Genomic DNA, 26284 nt, shown 5'->3' with positions numbered 1-26284 from the left:
CTCCCCTTTTTTCTAAAGTTGTATCCAACTATAGCTCTAAATGACGTCGCAAATTTCGAGATCAAATCTCATGCTGTATTCTAAAAGTACGGAAGCATTAACTTAGCAAGTTTCTGTAGCTCTTACTAGCGTAATGACCCAAATAAAAAAATTCACAGAGAGAGCAAGAGAAAGACGAAGTCTGTGAAGCCACCATATTGATTAACCGCACGGAAAAGGCTTAGTCCTTTAGCCTTAATTTTCTGACCTAAAGTTCAACGCGCGGAATTAGGAAAAAATATTTTCAAAGAGTATCTTGTTGCGAAGCGATAAACTAAATCAGTGCTTGCTTTTTGTGTCGTTTGAAAGCAGTACGACATAAAAATTTGAATTTATTTCTTTTAAATTCGATTATACGAACATGACATGCCACACACACACAGAAAACTCGAATGCAACCTAAATAATTTGCCTAACACAGCCTTCTTACGGATGATTCTCGCGTTCTTTTCACAATGGGGAGATTTGATGTGTCATGGCGTGATGACTGGTGTAGCAGTATAACAGATTACGGACATAAATGGGAAATGTCGCATCAGTACTCTTTACTCCTTTGTCGTTTCTTGACGGGATCTAGCCACACCGCATACAGCGAAGCATTCCTCACTCTTAAAAAAAGGGAGCGAGATAGGAGGAACTAGCCGTTTTCCTCCTTCAGGCCAGTGTGTTCCTCCTTCACACGCACTTCACGTGTCGCGCCCTCTTGTGGCAATCGAAAGAGTAGGAATGTTTCTCCCTTGCATGCGTATCTTGCGTCACCGCCGCCGGAAACCCGATCATCGGCTGCAATGACTTCTTTTCGACGGAAAGCAATGCTAAGTAGCACAACCTGAGGTCTGAAACTTTCATGACAAGCGACCACCAGTGTCAAACGTCTAGCTCGAACGGTAGCTGTGATATGAGAATCATCATCATCATCATCAGCCTGGTTACGGCCACTGCAGGGCAAAGGCCTCTCCCATACTTCGCCGGCTACCCCGGTCATGTGCTAATTGTGACCATCTTCTCCTGCACACTTTTTAATCTCATCCGCCCACCTAACTGCCGCCGCCTGCTACTCTTCCCTTCCCTTGGAATCCAGTCCGCAACCCGTTATGGCCATCGGTTATCTTCCTTCCTCATTACATGTCCTGGCCATACCCATTTCTTTTTCTTGATTTCATTCAACTAAGATGTCATTAACTCGCGTTTGTTCCCTCTCCCAATCTGCTCTTTTCTTATCCCTTAACGTTACACCCAGCATTCTTCTTTCCGTAGCTCATTGCGTCGTCCTCAGTTTAAGTAGAACACTTTTCGTAAGCATCCAGGTTTCTGCCCCGTACGTGAGTACTCGTAAGACACAGCTGTTATACACTTTTCTCTTTAGGGATAATGGCAAGCTGCTGTTCATGATCTGAGAATGCCTGCCAAACGCACCCGAGCCCATTCTTATTCTTCTGATTATTTCAGTCTCATGATCCGTATCCGCGGACATTTCCTGCCCTAAGTATAGTTAATACCCTTACCACTTGCAGTGCCTCGCTACCTATCGTAAACTGCTCTTCTCTTCCGAAACTGTTAAACATTACTTTAGACGAAGCTAATGGGACACACATGAGTACGGTAGCGTTGTGCACTGTGTCGAGTGCCGGGAGTCTAGAAATCTGTAGGGGCCAGGGCACTATCGAATTGGAACGTCGGTACAGAGTGAAACTACTCCTAGCAACCCTAGCAGAAAGCGCGGCTATAGCGCGGCGCAGACGTGGCTTTGCGGTAGAGGCGCTCGGAGAGGAACGGCACACTCCAGAGTCAGAGGTGTCCTTCCCGGTCACTTGTCGTGACGGTTACGCTTCAGCCACTGCATTTGCGCTATGGTTACAGTACATGGAGCTATAGTAGACTCCATCGCAATCATCGTTACCAACGACTCTCCTGGAGATGGATATAACACAACAGACACCAGCACTTAGCCTTCTGATATCGTCTATGGTGAGCGGGGCCAGTCACGCCTACCGCGGTTAGCAATCTTTCGTTCTGCTATTTACATCCCTAAATCACGGCGAGTAACTGTATCATAGCTTCCTTGGATGACATAAGCTAATATTTACGTCCCCTCTTCTTCAATATCTTTACAAATCCCACACAGCTGCTCAGCGTGTAGCAGGGAACGATGTCCACGACGTAGCAGAATATATATTAGTCTGTGGACAGGGAGGGAAACATGATTTCGAAACTTCGCTCGAAAGCGGTGGCTTCAGCATCCCGGGCAGATTCACTCCTACACTACGCGCCCGGCCTCGAGCCCGGCTGCCGGCAGCCGTTGGCACAACGTGCGCCGGCTCGCACGTACCCGCTTTGCAGCGACGTGCGGACGCCGCGGATTGTTGGCCATACCTGTACGAGACCAAGCGAGAAGACGTTGAAGCGATCTCAACAGGATAGATTGTGTAAACGCTAGCGGTTGTTGAAGTGGCATGCGCTACGGCTTCGAAGTGAAAGGCTTACATCGCCGTCGCCCCCGTGTTGATAATTGAAAGTCCCTAATCAAAAGCATTCATTATAGAGCGGTTTGATATTACCTATTATGGCATGGATTTGCCATGCCTATCAGGGGACTATACCCATACAAGTGTTCTATCAAAATGTAATGCTGAATTACGTATAAGCGAGTCACTGAATGCCACATCATGACTGCATAAGAAGGTTCCAAGGCATATGGACGTTGGCAGCTCGCGCAGTGCTTGTGTATGTGCCGTTTGTTGTGTGTTGTGGTTGCTCTGTTCTCCGCAGAATGAGTGAAAGTGCTCCGTGTTGCTCTGTTATGCATAGTGTGTCTGTGAACGTGTTGTGTGTTGCTCTATTGTGACTTTGCCGAACGGAAAGTGCAATATGGAATGGTAGCTTATTATTTTGTCGTTAGCTGTTAGCGTAATCTATCCGCCCGCGCAGTATTTATACGGTTTAGTAATGTGAAGCTTCTCCAGGTGGCGCTAAGTTCGTTTTTACATAAGTGTGTGTGTGTTTCCGACGGATTGATGTATGGATGGAGATCCCTATATTTACGTAAGTTCAACGCCGTGATGTTCTTGCGATGCCATTCCTTTTCGCACATCGACAGTGGTTAGAGCAACCCTCCGCCCGCGTTATTAACACAGTCAGGCGGCCGTCAACGGTGGGTGATAAGCGTGGCAGTCGAGCGGAAGGCATCGCTTCAAAATCGTGACGTACTTACACCTGGTTCCTAGAATGCGCCAAAGAGAACTTAGCGAGATGGTCTTTCCTTTTTTTTGCAAATATCAGTAACGTGCACTTTGCTTATCACGTGTACATTGTTTTCCTGCTGCGAACTAGCACAATTCGCAGACGTAGTAGCATCCACCGCTTCACTTACCTGGAGTCGGCCATCTTGGCTTTGGAAGGGGGAAACCGTTGCTACCATGCATGAGGGAGGAAACTTGATCCATTTTAAAGCGAACACAGGGGGCACCGCCGTTTCTCGCTTAATGGAGCTAGGGTCACTCCTTTTTTTTCTTAGAGTGCTGACCTTATACCGGCGATGCGTCATAGTTTTCGGTGATGAGCACTTAAAGGGAGCGAATGACATTGGAGTCACAGCCTTCAATATCGGACTGCCTCATCGCAGCTTTCCTGTTTCCTGACCTGATTTCTCCGCGAAAAATAGTTAGTTCTCGTGCGATTTTCTGCAACGAGATTTCAAAGCCTAATTTGGGAAGGCATACCGCCTACATCCTACTGTAACGTCTGACACAACCTGACGTATTGCTCAACAAAATTGTTTTTGTTTTTTAATTATCCACATTTATGACGCCTTACCAATGCATGCAATTAATTGTATTTGCAACTAGGCAATGTTAACCGTGAGGCCATCACGAGATGAATTGATCTGAATGATATGCAAGTGCACAACGGGATCACCCTCGAAAAATGCCCCCTGTGCCTTTTCTTAGCAATATTCCTCATACTGCCCAGACAACCGACAGTCCTGTTTTTGTCGAGTTCGAACCCATCGCGATCATTTCTCGCTTAACTGAAAGAGCTGTACCGCGAGCGCATCTTCCTAGGTAATGGCGCAAACTTCGGTGCATTAAACTACGACTGTTTTCATTTCAGGCCAGCTGACGAGATGGACTCCGTGTCTAGTCGCCTCCGCGACTTGGCATGTACAATCCCGTCCTTGGATTCCGCCCGGCTTCTGGCAAGATTTCAGACGCTACTGAACAAGCTTAAGACCAGAGGCGCGGACCTGCACAAACCCTGCGGCAGCATCGTCGGCAGTACGACATGTTGGACGACGGGGCAACTGGTCTCTCTAAACGAAGTCCTCCGGAGAGTTAATGTGCAGGTCTTCGAACACGTTCCCAGTGCGTTCACGTTGAAATGCCTAAAAGGTCCTTCTAAAGACAAGTCAATTATTGTTTCCTCTATTGTGGAGCATTCATGCTTAGTGTATTGGCTTCTTAGGCACCACGTCTGCATCGAGCGACTCGTCCTAGACTGCGAGGCTGTCATCTTGCGCCACTTTTCTGCTGAGCTGAGCAAAGCGCTGTCGGCCAACAAGGGTCTCGTAGAAATTCAACGTCATTCAGACGGCAGATGTTTTCACGAAAGAAGTAGCTGTGCAGTTTTGGCCCGTGTCATCTGCGAGATGTCTCCTCGACTCGAGTGCTTGAATGTGACGCCCCTCGTACTCGACCGCGCCGCAGTCGACGGCCTCGTTCAAGGAATTAGAAGCCCTAGCAACCTGCGCCACCTTGTACTCGGCGACATGTCGGAGAGGTTGGCGCGAAAAGTGTTTGGCGCAATAGCTGCGTCTCAAAGCCTGAGCTCACTCGAAGTGGCGAGTGATACAACGTTCACGCAGGCACGTTCTGTTCTTCTCGCCGCTGCGTTGAAGGGCAATACCACGTTGAGGCACTTAGCCGTGAAGGACCTGGAGCCCGACACTGTCGGTATCATAATAGGGTCCCTGGCAAGCAACGACACGTTAAAGGAGTTGTCGCTTGAAGGTTCGCGCTATGTGGCGTGCTACAGTCTCCCAGACGGCCTAAGGGCGCTTCACGTTAACAAAACCCTTCGCTGTCTCAAATTGACCGATGTGGGTTTTACTAACAAGTGTGCGCGCGCTCTCGCCGACGTTCTTGGAGGGAACGATGTGCTTGAAGAAGTCTTTCTTCGCAAGAACGCGATACAACACTTCGGAGCTGCCGCGCTAGCCAATGCCCTGGGGCGCAACATTTCCTTGAAGTTGCTCGACCTGACGGAGGGCGAATTCCTCAGGTCTGACGCTGTGTCTATGTTTGCGGAAGCCCTTTCTCGAAATCGTACAGTGGAGTGTGTGCGGCTAGGCAACGTTCGACTCGATGAAGAGTGGGAACCGCCCTTACCCCTCACGGCAGACGTGTTCGCTCGATTGCAAGTGGCGTGGAACCCCCGAGTACTTGGGAAATGGGCATCGTGTCTGCAGCGAGAACACCGCTACTTCCCTTCCGTTTGCGTTCGCTTCATGGAGCCAGATTACGAGGAACCAATGACGCAATGGCTTTCCGCGATGCACGCGAGCAGGTCATCGCTAAGTGAACTTGTCGTGTACATGTCTTGGAGGATCCCTTGCACTGTTGTTGCCGAGGCGCTGGTGTGTTTCCTAGAAGACACAAGGTCTCTGAAGAAGTTTGTCTTTCGTCCTTTTAATAATTTCGATACTTGTCCGAGCGAAATCATTGCCTGTATGGCTCGCAACAAAAGCCTTCGCGAAGCTGAGTTCGACGTGGCAATCGGCAAATACCGAGAGGTGAAGGCTGTTCAAGCCGTGCTGAAAGCCAACCGCACCTTGCACCGACTCAAGTTTCGGGTTAACAAGCTGCCACAGGAAGCTCCGCGCATACTGGCGCGCTCTTTGGAGGAAAACTTTGTGTTTCTGACGCTCGAGTTCGACGAGTGCGATACCAAGGCCGATATGTACCCACTTCTGAATGCCCTCAACAGGAATCGTACTCGACTTAATAGCGCCGTGAGGCTCTTGTTGTATGGCACTGTAGACGACTGCTCAATGCGGGCCCTTCGGCTTCTTTCCTCCAGTGACTCGCTTCTAGACGCACTGGTCAGTGCTTCGGGCAAGACTCGCGATCAGTGCAAGTCCCTAATACTCGATGCAGTTAGCCGCGCTGAGTCTTGTCCAAGCGCAATGTGACGTCATGGGGTGATTAACCAGTCGAAGCCAAGTCTACTCAAACCCTGCATGTGCAATGCAGAAAGGCCTCGAGGACATCGAGAAATGGAGAATGCACGTGGCCTGCATACCTTCTTGCCATTGCGGGCCGATTGGCGACGTGCGCTGTGCATTTTGCCGTATAGGTGCAGAACGCTACGGGACATACCGTGCGACGGGGCAATCCTACTGGTACTCACCTAGAAGTGCTGAGCACAGCAAATAAAATAGCAATAAAGCATAAATGAAAACCTGATTATGGACGTTTTGTTTTCAATCACAGGCAAGTATAGTAATGCTTCAAAATTTGTTGCCGCGCTTCCTGCGTTCCTGCACTAGGGCTACACAATAGTCAATAGTAAGTTAAGCCTGCTGCCACTGCCTGCATAAGTTTGCCTTTCACTGAGGTACGTTGCATTGTGTGATTCCTCTGACCGTTTCTGCATGCTGTATCATGTGACGCTCAAAATACCGACTGCAAACGCAGCTATTCCTGGACGTCTCACAAAGCCTATCTTAAGGTATTGTAGATACGTAGGAACCTCCACGAAAATTTCTATGCTTGACTTATATGAATTCATTCGTAACAAAAGGCTCGCAATAAGAGATGCGTTCAATACCGAACCTGACAACAAAAGCTATTATCGCCCAGGTGTCTACTGTGTTGCAGTGTCGCTATCGTGCCTGTCATTGTGCTCAGGGTTATGGCACTGACATATAGCGCTAATCAAATGTTGTCGGGCAGAGCGCGCAAGATATCCACTGCGCAAAACGTGACAAACGCAGCAGCTGGCGCTCGAGACCTTCAGCCGAAGTGCTTCGCTCGCGAAAAATCGCGAAGGAGATAAAAAGAGATAAAAAGTCGAGGCCTGTGACGCATTCTTCAAACGATCATCCTGCTCCGGTGTGGAGTGCAGAGAATGTCTATGTTGGCGGCGGCGCTATGCCTCGTGAGACCATTGAAGTCGTAGGTTCGCGGCACTTAAATATATCTATCTTTGCTATTATTGAACTAAGCTGAATGTTTTTTTTTCATATTGTTTCTGTAATAGCAGAGAGATAGAAGAGGAAAGGCAGGGAGGTTAACCAGATGTTAGTCTGCGGTTTGCTACCCTACACTGGGGTTTGGAGATAGGGGTTAGAAAGAGGACCGAGAGGTAAGGGTTAAAGAAAATTCGAGGAAGAAACAGTTCAGTGCAACACGCCCATGATTTCAGGAGGCGAGTGTCATCGCCAACATTGAAGCCCTCTCCGCCCGCTCCCGTCTAGCCTCCGCTAGCGTTATTCCTTCCCTGTGTTCGCCCTTACTGCAGCTGGAGGATCACCTGATGCGTAATAGACGTTCCCCGCCGTCTTTATTGCATTTGAGTTTTTTTTTCGCTGCGCGTTGAACTTCCGCTGACGGTCTGGCAACGCCAACTGTTGCATTTGTCTCGTTTCGCGCAGCGGACGATTTTGACAACACCCTGGTAGAGCGGTATCAGTGAGTGCTACACCAACTGTCATTGAGGCAGATGCAAGCAGATGACAGAGCATGGTAGCGCGCTGGAAAGCAGTAAAAAAACTACATAGTTTCTCTCCATGCGCCCGCGAGTGCACATGGGAACAAACAGACAAAGCGGAAGTACATCATTTTTGCTATGGTATCAAGTAAAACAAGGAAAAAGTTTTATTATTGAAGCGAAGCTTTGCTTGGCTCTTCCTTCGACTTCCCCACTGCTGCTGCTGATGCGGGCTGGTGTCGTGCACATCGCGTCGGGAGGTGGTTCAGAGCGTGTATATCGATGACAGGCACGAATAACAGAGGAAAGGCGACAGGAGAAACTCAGTTGCACCCCACCACGTTAAATTAATTAAATAATGGGGTTTTACGTGCCAAAACCACTTTCTGATTATGAGGCACGCCGTAGTGGCGGACTCCGGAAATTTCGACCACCTGGGGTTCTTAAATGTGCACCTAAATTTAAGTCCACGGGTATTTTCGTATTTCGCCCCCATCGAAATGTGGCCGCCGTGGCTGGGATTCAATCCCGCGACCTCGTGCTCAGCTGCCTAACACCATAGCCACTGAGCAACCACGGCGGGTACCCACCACGTCAAATGTGCACATTGCCCTCTGGTCCTCCCTGGCCGTCGCCACAATTAGCGGCTTGACAGCTGCAATTATCCGTGACTCCCCTCAGAAGCATTGCAGAAACTGCAGCGCTTCCCTTTCGACTAGGGAGAAGAGGTGCCGAGCAGTGCAGGCGTATCCAAGTCGGCTTTTTGGGCGTCTCTCCAAGAACCCTGGGGATATATACCTCATCGGAACCGCCAAGTTTCAAGGAATCCGCCAATGCCAGAGCTCTGTTTTATCGGTAAGTGGACTTTTAGTCATATTCTGAGGCTTGTGCTTTACGATCACGGCGACGAGGGAACTAGCCCTAACGGGCACAGCCCACGAAACACAAAACCTCTTAAAAACTTCTTGAAATGGCTACAAACGGCTATAGACGTCTTGGTCTATGATAAGACTGAAAATAGAATTTCTTCTAAACATAACCTCAGCACTTGGAATATGCTAGCATATATTCTATCTGCGGCAAAACCCACTACGGGTGTCACTAGAGTCTGTTTTGGTAAACGCATTCAGAATGTCTAACTCAAGAACTTTTCTAGATCTTTTTGTCTAAAAGTGCATAAAATGCCAAACGACGTGTTAAATGTGCGGTTACCGTCGGCCGTCGACGTTAGCGAATAAAAGACGCCTCAGTCAAATCGAACTCGTTCGAAGCAACATAAGTTAATTGGCTTTAATATTAAATAATTTCACACCAGAACTTCAACAATCAAGGGCGTGTTATTGTTTTCCATACAGGGCGCGCACACGACGCCTGGAAACCATTCTATGCTCGCGCAGCAGCAGGAGTGAAATGCCGGTGTTGCACAGCGGTGTCCCAGAGCCACCGCGCTGCGACCACTTCGGCGGCACAATCCAAATTTGTCGAACATCTCATTCTGTGCTGGAAACACTGGGAGGCAGGAAGTTTGAAAAAAACGGCCACTCCCGCCCGCAATGTCTCGGTCGTGGGTTCGTTATGCCAGTTGTTCAAGCCGTTCTGTACATTTATACTGGATATTAACTGGAGTCATTTAGCTGTGCTGATGCTGTTTGCCGTGTGTTTTGCATCAGTGCTTCGTGACATCGGCTGTATTGCGTGTTTTCGCCGACGGCTTACTACCACAATGGCGGGATCTGCGTTCGCCGCCTTCGTGTCTCGGTGCGTCTTTGTACGTCGCACGTTCGGATAACACTTTTTCCGGTAAGTGAAATACATTGCGCTTCGTTTTTCGTCAACAATGTGAATATATTTAGGTGTTACCCGCGGCAATTCTTGATATATGGGCTCTTCTGCCCTGCGAGTTTTCGTCATTACTTTTATACGAGGGTTCTGCTTGTGTTCAGCCGTTCAGCACTACCGCGCTCCACGACTTCCGCAACAACAGTCAGAACTTTGCCCTGCTTGTTAGCCTGTGGTTAACGTAGCACGAGCCAACCGAAAGGAGTGCATTCGAAGATGACGCGCTGGCTGTAATGCTGAACCAGACTGAACTCGCCTTATTTTGTGTCCTTTTGTACTTACGTGTGCGCGCGTGTGTCAGTGACTATGCAGTTTGTAGCTATCCCACTTTATAGCAAAACAAAAAAATATAACTGCAATGTTTACTTCATCTATACAATCCCAAATTAAATCGTCTGCTGATGTACAAATTTCACTTGTTTTGTTCTAAATAAGCAGCAAAACGTTTAACCTAGTAGGTGCTTCATCTGGGAGTGAAATCACGACAGCTTGGCATTTATTAATGAATGACTGTGACTGGGTCACCTTATGTGTAATTGCAAATCTGCCTTTCAACTGACTTGATGCTATCTTATTTTGTCCCTTTCACTCTATAGACGGCTGGACATCCTTCTTGTACCTTGGCGCTAGCTGGATGACGGGACCTCATCATGATCAGTGTAAGCCAATGTACTGTACCCTCTCTGGTCCTCCCAGTGCTTTTTATGTGGGTTAAGGCCAGGGAGCGCTTTGTGGTAAAATAGCTAGTTGGTGTCTCACCAACGGCCATTTTTTAGCTCTGGTCCATTATAAGCTGCCACTATTATAACCAATTTCTCAGTGCCAGTGTACATACACAGTTCTACTAATAATTAGTTTCCCTAAGCCTTACAAAATTTACCTTTAGGTAGTCATTGCTATGTAAGAACTCACAAATTAACTCTGCTGTGTCATAGAAGTATTCCATACATGAGTAAAAATTTTCCACAACAGTGTACATTACATCTTGCTTCTCTAATGCACAAATGTATTCAAGCCAGTATTTGATTAGTTTGGTATTCTAAATGTTTTCTGTGTGATTTAGTTTCTTTACAGGAACTTACTGTACAGCATCAGCAAGCAGTCTTATTTAAGATTTATGTATGCTGTAAAAGGTGTGCTTTGCCGCTAGAATTGATAAAACATGGGCCAAGGCTTCCATACAAGGACAAACTTCAATTTCGTTCTACCACCATGAGCACTTGGCTGGTGCTTGCAAAATGAATCGCATCAAGTAGCTTGTGCCAGACTGTTTTTTAACCTTATTGTGAGGAGATCACAAAGTGATCTGTGGATGCGCCTGCGTCTGAGATATAGATTGCGCTGCAACATATGTGCGTGTAGAACAGGCATGATGCTGAGGGTTCCAGCAGTTTGCAGAGGTGCTTTTAAAATTTTGTCATGACTGCAATTTTACCTGTGCTGTTTTTTATCACCTATTTCAATAATATCATTGGATGTGTTATCAGAATTTATCAATCTATTTGCCCTGGCCCATTAGCCTGCCACATTTGCCTCTTCACTAGGTGGGCAATTATTCTGCATGGACCATTACTTGAATACACCTTTTTGTGTGCAGTAGCTTCTCAGTTGCAAGTCAGCATAGATGCTCAGAATTACCTGAGAGTATAGATACCCTGATAATTTGCCACCTATACGAATCACTTCGCACTTTCTCACGCAAACAGCATGTTAACACTTCCAAGTCAGCGGGCAATGTTATCGTTTGATCACATCATGAGATACTTTCAACTTTGTATGAAGCATCATCCAAGGTGTTGCATCATTTGTGTGAGGTATTGCCCGAAGCCAATTAGGGTCACTTCAAAATATATCAACAAAAGTGATTGATCCAGCTAGGAGTGTTACTTTGGAACACTACTTTATCACCAGTCCTCCTTTGCATGCTACCTGCTTACTCTGTACTGTGTCATGTTTAAGTTTGAAAGACAGGCAACAGCTAGGCAGTGCAAAATGCCAAACTTGCTTTTAGTTCAACGATATAAGACGCTATTTAACTTAATTAAGTTAGTACATCATTTACCTGCAGAGTGAATTACTGTTTTAAACTGATTATATTTTGCAGGAAGCTTCTCAGACTTGTTTGACAGGTTGATAAGTGGCTTTTTAGCCACAAAACACCATACAATAATTTAAAGGCTGACTTTGACTCTGCTATGCATCTTAATGACTATATGCCAGGAACAAGGCCCCCGAGTTGGGGCGCTGGCTAACACTCCCAGTGTTCTACTAGGACACATAAATACCCAAGAAAGTGGATGGGAAAAGGACGCCGCTGTAGCTCAATTGGTAGAGCATAGCACGCGAAATGCGAACGTTGTGGGTTCAGTTCCCACCTGCGGCAAGGTGTTTTTTCATCCACTTTAATTTCCATTAATTTATCGTTTATTTAATTTATTAAGCACAAGTAATTTCCCTATGTTGTCCTTGGTGTCAGTGTTTGTTGGCTTCTCATGATAGGAAATATACTAGTCATTTTAAACATCATCGCATACATACCTTAAGATACCCGTAATTTAAGAGAAAGGAATGCTTAAATTTATTTTTAATGTGAGCCAAACTTCTTACGTAGCACATATTGCTAATTGAAGTTCCAATTTCAACATTCCCATTTCCTCCCTTGCCCTTTTTTTCCTGTTCTGTGCAGGTATTGCTTTCCTATGTCTACAAGAACCGTCACGGGTGGCCTGTGACAGCAAGCTTTTGTGGGCAGCCAGTGCTCTCCTACGAAGGCTGGCCTACTCTGGCAGCGGCGGCAATCATCTTCAAGATTTATCGATGATCACCTTTGCTGCTATTTGTCACTCTTCTTAATTACACTTTCTGCATCTTTCCTAATCTATTAGGTAATAAAGTATGAGTATGTGACATGGTGTGAAGTTGATGCCTTGCTGCATTTTAGCTTGCAATCACCTTTTATGCATGAAAAGCTCATCATACAATTTATGAAAAAAAATAACAGCATATTATGATTTATCTTTCAGTATCTTGTAACATGCAACATACAAGGAATTCACTAATGGATGGTATGCCGAAGAACTGGCCATTATTTCTGCGTGATGCTGTGCAAGCATTTGGCGTTACCTCACAAGAGGCACCCGGAAAGTAAGTTACAATTTACTTTTAAATGAAGCATGGACATCAGAAAAAATGTATTTATATTGCTAGTTAGAGTGGTTCGCAGAGTGTTTTTCCAGATGTGTACTATCCTTTATTTCTTAACTCATTGCAGCACAGTGTTCTGTTTCATATACTGGTGTAAGGCTATTGTGCCCCCTGTAGCTGAAACCAGGATATAATTTTTGCCTGAACTGCAGCATCACTGACAAAATTTTTCTTTGCTAGAAACTATTTCAATTTGGTGGAAACCCAGCAGGGCGAAGTTTTGTCAATAATGGTGTGTTTCACGCAGAGATGTTCTTGTTTAGGTCAATGAGTGAACATTGGAAGTATATCAGCATACAATACAGATCTTGTTTGATTTGCAAAATAATTCTGACAGGTGGCATTCAATTGATTGGTCTAATTAAAAAGCACAAATTGACCAATGAGGCTGTAGTACACTATTCCCATGTTTCACATCTGGAAAAAATACCTCTGCATCACTCTATCCGACAATATAAACTTTTTTTTTTCTGATGTCCATGCCTCGTTTAAAATAAATTGTAACTGTGGGCAAACGTCGTGTTACTGTAAGAGCTGCCACAAAAATTTGAGGGAATGTCTAATAAAAGTCTTCAGTTGTTCTTGTCAAGCTGTCCATTAGCCAACTTTTAGCGTAACGTTAGCAGGGCTAACTGAAGTACTTCTAGACGTCCATGGCTACAAAATGTCTTGATCAAGACAGCTACTAGGCTTTTGAATTAGCCGTTGAAGACATCTTTTAGACATCAAATAGCTGCTTGCGTGTTTCGTGGGAGCCTGCTCTCGGCGCGGCGGTGCAGGCCGGCCTGCCTGTAGAGGCAGTCCCACGCTTGCGTTTTCCCGTCTCTGTGCGCGACTGAAGCGACGACACGCGCGTTCATCGAAAGCAACGCCGTGCCTGAAGTCGTAACTGTGGAAGGTATGAACGTAACCCAGGAATATCTCAACGCTGCGGGGTGGATCACTTCCTTCAGCAACCGTAAAAAGCAGGAGACGAAGAGGCCGCCATTACGAGATGGCGAATGTGGCACCGTGAACAAGACGGCTGGCTACCGCACTGCCAAGGGACCGGCTAAAAGCCTGTTGTCGCAAGTAACGGCAGCCTCGCAACTTCCGAAGGCAATGTTACACTCGATAAATATTGGAAACCGCCCTTAACCCTCGCTGCAGACGTGTTCGCTCGATTGCAAGTGGCGTGGAACCCCCACGTACTCAAGCAATGGGCATCGTGTCTGCAGCGAAAACGCCGCTACTGCCCATCCGCGGCCACGTAGGCCACCGTGCCGACGTTTGCATCAGGGGCCATGAAGAGAGAAGTAAATGTCGCGGTTGCGGAAAAGCAAAATCGGATAACGAAGAAGAACATCAATGCTCCCCCAAGTGCGAGGTGTGCGGCGGGCTTCACATCACCGGGGACCGAACGTGCAAAAAGCACTATCAAATCCCATACATCGTATGACGCCGACGCCAAAGACGCCGACAAAGAGCAAGGAAGGCACAACTGGACGAAGAATCTGACGTCACCGACGCAATTGGCATCATCTCGTTGGCTGCACCAGCTGCGCGGCGGAGTGGTTTCATCCTAGGTACCCGATCTCTATCCGGAGGGCGCTCACGCTCGAGAAGGAGAGAACCCAAACCGAAGCAAGGAGAACGCTCCTCCAGATCGAGATCCCGGTTTCGCTCCCAATCCGTCAAGCGGGCCACGTGGGCCGACAAGGTCAAGGGAGCGACGCAGCCGCCTGGGAAGAAGAACGCATCAAGCAAAGAAACGACAGGTGAGACACAGCCAGAGCATAGGATCGATCCCCGTATTCAAGCACTCGAAGCGGAAAATAGGGAACTTAGACGCGAGCTCGCAGAGCTTAAGGAATCATTTAACAGCATGAAAGTAAAACGTATAAACCGGCGTGAGGTTAGCAACAGTAACCCAGGCCCGTTAGCCGGGCAGTCGAAACGCAAGGCGCTCAACCCGGAACCCATAAGCGACACAGAGGAGGATGAAGAGGGCGACATAACCGAGGACAACGAGATCCCGTCCGCCGCCTCGGCTTCCCCCGTTAAAAACGAGGGTAAACTGGAAAAGAGCCTGAGTAAGATTATGGAAAAGCTCTCCACCGTAGAGTTGAGAGTAACGCTATTAGAAAGACCTAGGGCTCAGCCCAAAAGTAGACAAACAGCACATACTGAACCGCTCCCGACCGGATCAAATCCCGACGGGGGCGCCAAAGGTTTCTAAAATTTCACAGAAAACAAGATGGCTATCACAAATAACAATACCGTTAAAATTTGGCAGTGGAACTGCGCTAGGTTCCAGAGGCGCAAGGTTCCGTTAGGTCAGCTCGTCAGGTCGGTGACAGACAAGCCAGAAGTCATTTTACTCCAGGAGACGCTCGCGGAGAAGGAGATTGCTCTGTCGGGGTATCGTGCAGTATAGCGTACAAAGGCGAAACGGGGAGAGGCGTCGCCACCTTAGTTAAAAAGAGCGTCTCTTTTGTGGAGCACACCGTTCCAAAATATCGTAGCGGACTAGAAGCACCACTGATCGAGCTCGTGCCCAGTAGATCGAGCAACGCGAATGTCTTTATTCGTAACGTCTACAGTTCGCCTGCAGATAAGAACAGGGACTTTAATGCACTATTCCATTCCGCAATCAGGGCAGCCAGAGACGCGCCCCTCTTAATTGCGGGGGACTTCAACCCGCCGAACACGGAATGGGGATACGGGTTTAACAGCAAGAAGGGCACTAACTTAGCCGGATGTGCAGCCTATTTTAATCTCACGCTTGTTACACATCCTAGGTTTCCCACTAGAAGGGGTAATTCAGTCAGTCGTGACACCAACGCCAGATTTCGCATTCTTCTGAAATATCGAGGGCACGTGGGATAATCTCCAAGAGGTCTTGGGTAGTGACCACCACGTTCTCGATATTGTGGTGCAGGTCAATAAGAATACGTCAATTGGGATCTTTTCCGGAAAATTTGAGCCGAAACGGCCCCCTCAAGCGAATCCTACAAAGAACGAATTACCAATCTTAACCAGGCCGTCAAAAACGCGACCAAAGAAATTAGCACAGAATTTGGTGTCCACAAAATTGACTCGCGGTTAGCGCATCTCCTAGAGGCTATAAACACGCTCTTAGAGAGAGGCGGAAAATACAGAAATTAAATCGCCGACTACAAGCAAAACTAACGTCACTAAACAAGGAAATAGGGTGCTATTCCAAGCAACTGGCCCTGCAACAGTGGGACGAAATGTGCAACGAAACGGACGGTCGCATGAGAAGAGGTAGTAAGTGGAATCTGCTTAAAAGCCTCCTAAACGACAAACAGTCCCGGAATGCGCTAAATCTTGAATGCGCTTTTTTGATAGGGTCATACATAAGCAGGTCACCTTGGGCCTCACAAACGATGTATTGTCAATGACCTGGCGCGAACTTACGTACCCGTCAAGGAAGGAGATTCACAAGACATAAGCGCGAGAGCGGTTTACACGGGGCTATAGACAGGCCAGAATTAGACGAACCTTTTATGATTTCAGAAATCAGATACATACTCTTCAACTTAAATGGAAGATTGGCCCCGGGGCCATGACGGGGTCACCAACAAGCTCCTCCGGAACCTGGATGACAAGGCCATCGAAATCTTAACGCCAGAGATAAACGAGGTGTGGAGCTCAGGGCAGGTCCCGTCGGAATGGCGCACCGCCAAGGTTGTGCTAATCCCCAAACCGGGGAAACCTCCGCACATAAATAACCTGCGTCCCATCTCTCTAACATCGTGCATTTGCAAAGGGGCCAAACATGCAGTACACAATCGAATCGTCGAACACGCAGAAAACCACGAACTATTTAGGCATAATCTAATAGGGTTTAGAAAAGGTCGACTCTCCACACAGGACGCAATGCTCCTCCTGAAAAGATCTATAATCAATAACGAGACGCGGGACGTACGAGGCATCATTGCACTCGACCTCGCTAAGGCCTTTGATAAGGTGACTCACGAACACATATTGAACAAAATTTCCAATCTCAACCTAGGGCGGAAATTCTTTAATTTCACTCTCTCGTTCCTATCGGAAAGGAAAGCGTTCCTTCGACTGGGCACGATCTCGGGTGGTCCTTACGAACTGGGCAACTGCGGAACCCCTCAGGGCTTGGTCCTATCATCGCTCCTATTTAATATCGCCATGCATAAGCTCTCCGAAAGGCTGGCCGCACTCCCAAAAATAGGCCACGCAATCTATGCAGACGATACCACAATTTGGTCCCCGGGGGATCTCTGGCCGATCTAGAGCAATTTCTCCAGGTGGCCATAGATGTCACCGAAGAATTTCTTACATGTACGGGTCTCGAGCTGTCACCGACAAAATCCGAACTCCTGCTCTACAGGCAGTCGAAGCAGGGCGTTAGGAACCTCGAGCCTCTGGAAACGCTGCCAGTCGAAATGGACTTCACCCCCATTCCGGGGGTGAAGACCATCAAAATTTTAGGAATTTTAATCAACACCAAAGGCTGTAATGCAGAAGCTCTAAACAAGCTGGGTGCGCAGGCGAAAAACATATTAAGACTCCTAACTAGAATCGCAAGCAAAAGGGGGGGATTCAAGGAGGACAACCTACTCAGGGTCTTCCAAGCTTTCTTTATCAGTCACATTACTTGCACGGCACCGTCCCTCAAATGGAGCACAATTGAAAAGAACAGACTCGACACGCTCATCAGGTCCGGCATGAAAAGAATACTCGGTATTCCTCAATCCGCTAGCGCAGTAAAACTACTTGAACTCGGAATTCACAATACCACAGACGAAATAATTGAAGCACAGTTTATTGCACAGATCTCCAGGGTTTCGTCAACTAAGCCGGGAATCGGAATTCTCGATGAAGCTGGTCAACTCCCTATACAGGCACCGCTCGACAGACACCCCCTGTCTAAATTAGCCCGTGAAGGTATAAAGGTTGAGCCCGTGCCGAGGAACATCCACCCAATTTATAACGAAGGTCGCAGAAGAGCGTGGGCCAGAACCATCCTCCGACGAATCGATCCTTACGGGGCAGATGCATTCTTCGTCGACGCCGCCAAATATAGCAGCGAAGACTGGTTTGCAATCACGGTCGTTGACACGCGCGGAACACTTATCAGTGCCGCATTAATTTACGCTAAACACGTGAACGAGGCGGAGGAAACCGCGATAGCCTTGGCTCTTGAAGCCGCAAAAGGCCTGGCGAACATTTTCTCCGACTAGCGCACGGCGGTCAGGGCTTTCTCGTCCGCTTTAGTTTGTAAACACGCAGCCGACATCGTCAACAGATCCTTTCGTATTACTACGCGAGAAGACACTAGCGGTCATACCATACCATGGTTCCCGGCGCACGTGAACGATGTAACTAACCAAGTGGGTTGCAACCCTAACGAGCGGGCCAACTGCCTGGCTCGTGAATTCACGAACCGCGCCCGAGCTAACGGTCCGGCTCTCCCGCAGGAATGCCCCTTCAAAGAGAATCTTACGAGCTTTCGCGAAATTACATCACATTACAGACACAGCAGGATGAAATTCCCTCCCCCAGCCCGAAACTGAACAGGGTCAGGCTGTTACTTTCAGGCTTTTACAGATGAGATCCTACCTCACCCCGAGAGCGCTTAATTGGATAGACCCCAACTTCCCGCAATCGTGATCCAAATGCGGTCACGCGTGCTGCTCCTTCGACCACATGGTCTGGCTGTGCCCGTACAACGCGGGCTCCGACTTTCATAACATGTCCAAGTGGTACGCCTGGCTGAAGAGCTCGGATTTCACAAACCAACTACAGGCCGTCCAGAGGGCACGCGACGTCGCGGAGAGTCACCACCTCCCTGTCCCATCGTGGGCGGAGCCACCAACTTGATCGGGGAGCCTTCGGTTCCCCCCAATCGAATTCCTCAGGACACTCTAATAAAGTTCTTGTCACTGTCACTTCCCTTTCGACTAACGTGCGAGGCGAGAGCGGACGCAGATAGAACTGAAGAAGGAGATATTCTTGCTTGCGACAGGAAAAAATTGGGCTTAAGTGCAGCGCAGTAACTCTCTCTCAGTTGAGGACACCTCAACCGCGCTGCAGAAGTGAGAGAGGGAATTGAAAGAGGGGTGAAAGAGATGTGGCGGTGGCGGCCCGAACAGCGCGCGTGGGCAAGTTGATGGTCTTCGCTTATGTGGCGCGGTGACGCGCCCAGTCGTGATGAAGCAGAGCTTCCTGCGCGGCGAGAGCCGCGTCGCACATCTGTCGCACGTTGCCGTCGATAGCTGGGCACTGGAAAAGCAGGGCACGGAGTGTAGCCGCGAGAGCGGCTATGAGCGCGTCTCTGGAGTCGCTGCTCGGAGCGGTTTGTGAATAGCTGGCGCAGAAAAGTTCGTCGGGCGTCGGCGATACCGGAAGCGGCCAACGAGCGGCGCCCCAAAGCGAGCCAATCGGGTCTCACTATCCGCCCCGTCTTCCGACTAGGCTTCCCCGCTTGTCCGTGTATCCCAATCCCGCTCTATTGTTCACGCCGGCCTCCTGCTTTTCGTATTCATGGCACCCAAAGCGGCGCGGCTGGAATTTAACGACAAGTTAATTTCGGCTGTTCAGAAGCGTGCCGCGCGCGCGTTGAGCCACAGAACAGAGCCGCGGAGTTGGAGGAGCCGAAAGTTGTTTACCCGCCCAGTGTTGCCACAACGCATAGCATCGCCGCTTTCTTTAATCTACATCGGCACATGAATGTCTCAAACACATAAAAAACACTACAAATCATTTCTAAACAAAAGTTTACGCATTTTTGGAGTGTTCCGCAATTCAAAAGCGATAATAGTTGTCCTTAAAGTTGTTTTTTGTGTCATGTGTTTCACTACAGCTCATTTGCCTCGTATAGCCACACTGATAACAATGCAGCGACTCGCCGGCGGCGGCCGCCGTGTTAGGGTGGCTAGAATGGGTAGGTGTGAAGACCGGCCTCCGGAAGCTGGCCCCAAAACGCGTTCCTGCCACGTGACGGCGCTGCCGGCCGGGGCGCCGTTTAGGGTGCCGTAGTTTCTCGGGGCGTTTGCATACCTCCGGGCGGGAAAATTATTTGGTAGCGCTTAGTTTTTGCTTTGAATGCGTTAAAATCTGACCAGACTTTTTTCTCTACATTGTAGATGCTGAGAGAATTTATTTATGTTTCGCTGCTCGCATTCCACATGGAAACAGCGAGCACCGACTACGCAGCCGAGACAGCAACGGTTTTTGCGACCACCTCTTGCCGAGATTAGCGCGCTTCTGCCTTACCGAAAATATAGTTCATAGGAATTGCCGCGCAAGGCCAGCGCATTGGAATAACCTTGAATGTGTCGCCCGCACATAAGTCACATATTTGGGATTGTAACATTACTTTAAATGGGGGAAGTTCATGCAGTATATCAGCATTGTGGTGAAGAAATTCTAGAAAGTACAAAGCGCTTGCGACTTAATACATGTTTATTGGAAATAACACAGTTATTGCATAACATCACATTTTTACAAAACGCAGGGCTTAACCTTTTTCGCTTTGTTGTGGATGACACACTGATTTAAGCTTTTGAGGAAAAAGTGAATACGTATTATACAATAAAACCTAGACACCGGTCCTGTTAGATCAGCGGAATGCCTCCTGCAGCCAATCTGTGGCACATTGGCTGCTAGATGCAAGAAATTCCTGACATATAAGCGTGCAGTCGCGTAGCGCTAAATGCACGAGTCAACCTGTCCTGGAGTGTCTGAATGAGGTTGTATAGACATGCCGAGTGATACAGAAGGACCCCCCCCCCCCCCCCCTCAGAGACGCGGTCCCGTATGACAACAGCAGAAGTCGGTCGCGAATACAAAGCTTGGACCATCTGCCGAAAACCCAAACTAAAACCAGCCTCTTCCAGAACACGGAAAAGGTACCTATGGCTAATGATGTCTGATGTCGAAAGCCTTCTCCTGATCGAAGGAGCAAAGAATACCGGAAAGTTTCCTGGTATTTCCCTCCAGGAGAAGGTCCCTCACCGCTAAACCGTGAAACTGAGTAGAGCGCCCCTGGACACTACATGCGTGGTATGGACCCAAAACAGTGTTGAGCACTGGTGTGTGGCGTACACAGGCACTTTGCTATAAGCTTATAATCGCAGTTCGGAAGCTTGATTGGACGCCATGCTCTCAGATCGGAGCTCCTCGACTCGTCCTTACAAAGGAGACTGATTAACCCCTCTCGTTGAGACGCCGACAAAGTCCCTTCACCGAGTAGCCTGTTCACCAGTGATGTGAACGGCTTCACTAACAGTGTCCAAAATTTAACATAATATTTGACCGTCAGACCATCGGATCCTGGACTACGATTGCGCTTCATAGACTTCAAGGCCGAAAATAGCTCGTTCTCATCTACTTCTGAGTCGCACGCTTGTGGCGGCTCAGCTGGTGAAGCAAACGGAAAGACAGCTGGAGAGGCACAAGGTCACGTAAAACTGCCTCGCCAGTGCAAGAGTTCCATCTGGTGAGTCGACTATGCTACCATCACTTGGATCTATTAGGGAAAAGAGAGTTGTGTTCTTCCTTGAAAGATGCTTACGTAGGACGTTTCTGCTGCACCACGCTTTCATTTCCCACAGCTCTGCTCAGGCTGTGGCCCTCAAGCCGCCCCAGCGTCGCTGCAGGAGAATCCGAAGTTCCTTTCGGAGTGAGGCCAGAGCCGAAGCAACACCAGGCCCGCCGGACAGTGGCCTCGAGAGCAGGAGGATCGCGGCGGAGACGATTTTAATCTCCCCACGCTCCTCGTGCGCTCTAAGTTTGCCCCAAGACCTGAAGCACTCACGCACTCTGACCTTCACGTCATCCCATTCTGTGCCACTTAGATTTGCTGTGTTGTGAAGCGATCGAAATTTAGGAAACGCGAGAAAAATACAGCTGCAGTATACCGACCACGAGAGTTACTTTGCATTGCACCGTGGCCTACGAGACTGACAAGCTCACGGCGCCCCCGACGGAAGCGCCAAATTTTGCCCCAGTGGCAGGAACGCGTAGCGGGGCCTCCCTAGGCAACAGCGGCGGCGCCGCGGTCTTCACACCTCCCAATTCCAGCCACCCTAGCCAGGCCCCGTACACTCTCAAGTTCAACAAATGGCCACAGAGGGCGAAAAATCAATCGAGGCGCGTTTCAGCGTAAGCGCGTAAGTGGAGCTACTGTAATTTGGTCGAATACTTTAATTTGTGCTTTCTCTGCTAGGGGCGCTGAACATGCTGAATTTTTTACTTTACACAAACCATTGACATAAACAATCGAGGCGTCTAAGGTTGTTTTGATACCTCAGGCAAATAGGCAGTTGATTTTTTTAAATTTGATTGTTGAAGCTGCTTTTTAGTCATAGCGTCAAGGTTTTTGTACTTGATTAACCACCGGCAGCCGACAGCCTATTGGTATCGACGTGTTTCCTGGCCGTTGGCGTTCGAATACTGCGGCGGTAAAACCGGTAAAACATTTTCGAAAGCATGCTGGTTTCGTCTGCGAGTCATTACATTGACTTGCTGTCAAGAGGTCCTCAAAAAATAGTGCCTCATTTTGTTTAGGCGTTGATTATCATAATGAATGCGGCGGAGGTTGAGGGAGTACGCTTGAAGGTACCTTTTTATGCCGTTGATCTCCATAACACCGTGAGTACGCAAACCGATGTCACAGAACACCCGATGCATCGTATGTTCTCCGTCATCGTTTGTTTGCTGTACGCCTACTAATTCTTCATTTCTTCAAGTGTTGTACCCTCCTTTTGTTCTTGTTCTCTTGTGCTTCACGTACAGTATGTCGTTCCGTCAGCTGTAATGCACATTTGCAAAACCAATACGTTTGATAAGACGCAGTGGTTATCATAATTTCACTACACATGTATTAAGCTGGCACATATGTTTCAGATTGCACGACGTTGATGCGGAGATTAGAATAATTATGACACCCGTAAGGAAGAGGCAGCTGACGGCCGTAAGCTGTTGCATTCTTTCGGCCAAACTACCCTGCCTGGTAGTGCTGTAAAGATGCTGTATAAAAGTGACACGCGGTGACAGGGAAATTATTATACTTAGCAGCGGACCGTACGTTTTGTAGCTTCGGTCTTCTTTCTTGTGCGTTTGTGCTACCCTTATTAATGAGCCATTTCTTGATTATGTTCTTGACTATGTATACCCGCGTTTGTGTGGATGCGTAGACGTGTGCTTTCTGTTTGTACTTGTAAAATGCAAATAAAATATTTTCAGGCTTACTCAATCTTTGGTGTCAGGTGCGTTTATTCCAGTCGAGGCCATCGTGCCACCTGGAAACCGCATTCTGTCAGTAGCCCTACACGAAATGCAACAGCTGGAGCGCGGCGGTCGGGGTAACGGCGGCGTAAGAAACGAAAAACCGCTCGAGATGCCCTTAAAAGTCAGTTCAGAGTGTGCCTTAACTCGATATGACTCAGCGCTACATGTATTCTGCTGCGCCTCGATCGCGCTCCCGCCAGTTTGGTTGCTGTGTGGCAAACGTAACGCCTACATATACACATAGGCGCTACGTTTCCACACAGCAACCAAACTGGCGGGAGCACGATCGAGGCGCAGCAGCCAGAAACCCAGTAAAGCCACAGAACACCTGATAAAGCGGGTGCAAAACCCCGTTTCCGTTTCCTGTTGTACAGCGCCACCGGTGGTCGCATACTTTAGTTCACGACGCCACCGCTACGCTTATTTCCGTAGCACTGTGGAAGGTACAGTTTCCCTTCTCTAAGTTTGTATAGGTGTTCTGTGCCCTAGCCGTGTCTTCGCCAGGGGTGGCACACTCTCAAGTTCAACAAATGGCCACAGAGGGCGAAAAAATCGACCGCGCGCCGCTGCTAACAAAGCCGACCTAGTAGCATCACCTCGGGATGCGTTCGTTAGTTCCAACATTTCCCGGTAGAGGCGTCGTAAAAAGCGCAATTTTTTTTTTCAAACTTTCTCTTACAATTACCGAAGCATTTTATTTTACATAAAAACAGGGCAAAATTATTATTGCTAATAAGATATTGTACTTTTTGTTAGTAAGTTTATTGTTTCTTCGCCATTATAAACGCAAATAGCGTTCAGCATCATCGATCTTTCACGTGACCTCTGGCCTGGATTTAAAATTTTTACCGGTATTTCCGTGTGCACGGCGGCACGGATTCATTCGTTCGTACACTCAAGACTGGTTGCTTCTTTGTTTCTAAAACTAGTTTCGTGCGCTTCGATGTAACTTGGGGTGAAGTTACGTGTTTGCAAGCGGACATGTAAGCCCGGCAGCTGGGTTTCGGTCGTGAGCCATTCGGAACAGGTCTGCATCGAAACGGGAGCTGGATTTTGCTGCGGCTGACAACGGCAATAACGGTGAGTCGTTTAACACCGCTGCTTCAATCTTTATATAATATCCGTCTCATTACCTTCCAGGCGTGCACAAGTTAACGAACTAGATCCTGCATTACATATGGGCAGTGAGGATCTCAGTTGCTGTTTCCTAAATAAACCTTTACCTGCGAGGCTGTCGTTTGGTTTACACACACAACCAGGAAAGAAAGAGCGATATCGGAACGCGCGTCTCATTTTTCATGTTATTGTAGCCGTGGTTGTAGGTGACTGAGTAGCCTTATCAATATACATATTAAACTTTTTTTTCGAGTCGGCCGGCAACGTCTTTCGTCCACAAAACCGAATAATCCTTTGGTAAAATGAAGTGAAAGTACAGAATTTAATGTATTAAACAGTTGCAAGCATGATAATTCACCCATATTTCGTACTTGTTGGTTCCAAATGTTCCTGCTGTTCAGATTGGTTTACCGTAGGGCATTTATTTTTGCAGTAGTGAAGCGGTGCATCACGTTCGTGCAGAAAAATAATGCATCAGTTCTAATAGCTTCATGACTTTCATGCATTTGCTTGCAGAACTAGCAGTGTGATCACTTCTAATGTATAAATGAACCCACAAATGTTCTCATTTGTGATCTTAATAGTAATTGCGCTGTTGACATGCATTGTAGTTAGGCAGACCTCAATTTTATGGACAATAGCAATATTTATTTAACATGCTGCTTAAGCACCCTAGAACAGACAGTGTACATTTGCATGTGTTCTGTAGTCGCAAATCATTACAACATATATGTCACACCTTTTTGCATTTCATATTGCAAAACTTTGCTTTTTCAATTTCTGATTCAGTCAAAATTTCTGTTTCAGACATGCAGTAATGAGGACGGCGCCAGTATAAAGCAACACACTCCACGCACTAAACAGAAGCTGCTGCCTGCTACAACAAGGTCATTGTGTGGACATTGGCTACTACTACAAGGTAAACAACACATGGTTCAGAAATAAATATGTTTCATCTATGCTGTATTGGCTTGCTGTTTGCAGCAGATATGAATGTTTGTTCACATTTATGGTTCAGTGTAATTGGTTCGAACATATAAAACACCCATAAATTTGGCTAATCTGTGCTGTATTTCATGTGTCACCGTTTTGCCCCAACAGAGTCTATGCCAAGCACATCTTGGTCGTCACAGGAGCTCCTATCTGCACTAACAGGAAGGGGCTGGAGCCGAATTTGCAAGGCTTTTACACCAAGAACAAAGAAGCACATGCACAAGAATATGGATGAGATATCAAGTCTGCAAAGGAATGTGTTAAGACTGCAAAGAGCTTCAGCCACCATTCCACCAGCACGGACATTTGACTGAGTCATCCAGGTAACTCAAAAAGGACTTTCTAGAAATTCTTCGTCTTCAGATGCACCTGCAACATCTGACCAAGCACGGACGACGCTGGCCAAAAGATTGAGTTCCATCAGTTTTCCCTTAATCAGCTTCCTAGCCATGTTAATTCCGTTTGTGCCAAGTGTAATTTTTCTTCTATAAATGCAAGCTTTCTCATTGCCCATTTTTGTTAGAGGTCATTCATCCTCATCCAAATATAAAGGTCAACCGATTCTTCGCTGATACTTAATACCAGTCACTGTCTAGCAGCCTAACATATCTGTAGCACTATCTTTTAGTGTATGTTGTCATGCGCAATTACTCTCCTGAAATAGCTGATGCAGCATAGGCATGCGTCTTGCATTAACCTATACACATGTGCTATGCACCATTTTACTTTTCTTGATGTTTTTAGCCTTCAATGCTTGCAGAGCAGAGTGGCTTCTCTCTTGAATGCAAGCTTTCTCATTTTCCATATTCCTAGTCTCGTTGATGATTGCTCCTCTTCCTTGATAGCCTGGGTCTTTGTGCAAGCTATAGTGAAGTGATTGATTGCAGAATCTGGTTTTGCTGCCACACTTGGTTGTGTAACTGTGTTACGTTTCTCAGATGTGGGGCCTGGTCAGTTGCATTGGTAAGCAGTCCCTCGAGGTAAGCATTTGCTCCTGCAGTCCGCAAAGCGACATAGACTCTCAGTATACACACACCGTAACTGGTGCGCTCCGTTCGTTCTGGCCTGCTGCAGGCATTGGCAAATTGTGCTTGTGGCCTACCTCGGCCAT

The 26284-nt window shown here is 47.6% G+C and overlaps 1 protein-coding gene and 2 long non-coding RNA genes across 4 annotated transcripts in view; all 3 read left to right on the top strand.

Annotated features, from left to right (window-relative positions):
* Positions 1-6407, top strand: part of LOC135913643 (uncharacterized) — a 45094-nt gene extending 38687 nt beyond the window's left edge. For both annotated transcript variants that reach the window (XM_070520912.1, XM_065446179.2), the window contains exon 3: positions 4150-6407. In XM_070520912.1, coding sequence (XP_070377013.1) covers positions 4150-6226 — 2077 coding nt within the window. In that variant the 3' untranslated portion in view covers positions 6227-6407. The remainder of the gene's footprint in view (positions 1-4149) is intronic.
* Positions 6408-9237: 2830 nt separating this feature from the next.
* On the top strand, positions 9238-12482 carry LOC139046988 (uncharacterized). Its single transcript, XR_011507027.1, has 3 exons — positions 9238-9546; positions 10182-10244; positions 12272-12482. It is a non-coding gene; the product is annotated as an uncharacterized lncRNA (long non-coding RNA).
* An 11460-nt stretch (positions 12483-23942) lies between these two features.
* Positions 23943-26024, top strand: LOC135913644 (uncharacterized). Its single transcript, XR_010568084.2, has 3 exons — positions 23943-24144; positions 24988-25099; positions 25282-26024. It is a non-coding gene; the product is annotated as an uncharacterized lncRNA (long non-coding RNA).
* The last annotated feature ends 260 nt before the right edge of the window (positions 26025-26284 follow it).

Source organism: Dermacentor albipictus, chromosome 6 (genome assembly GCF_038994185.2).
Source record: "Dermacentor albipictus isolate Rhodes 1998 colony chromosome 6, USDA_Dalb.pri_finalv2, whole genome shotgun sequence".
In the NCBI taxonomy this organism is placed as follows: Eukaryota; Metazoa; Arthropoda; class Arachnida; order Ixodida; family Ixodidae; genus Dermacentor; species Dermacentor albipictus.
Note: the sequence above shows the minus strand (reverse complement) of the source record. Positions and strands in the feature narration are given on the sequence as shown.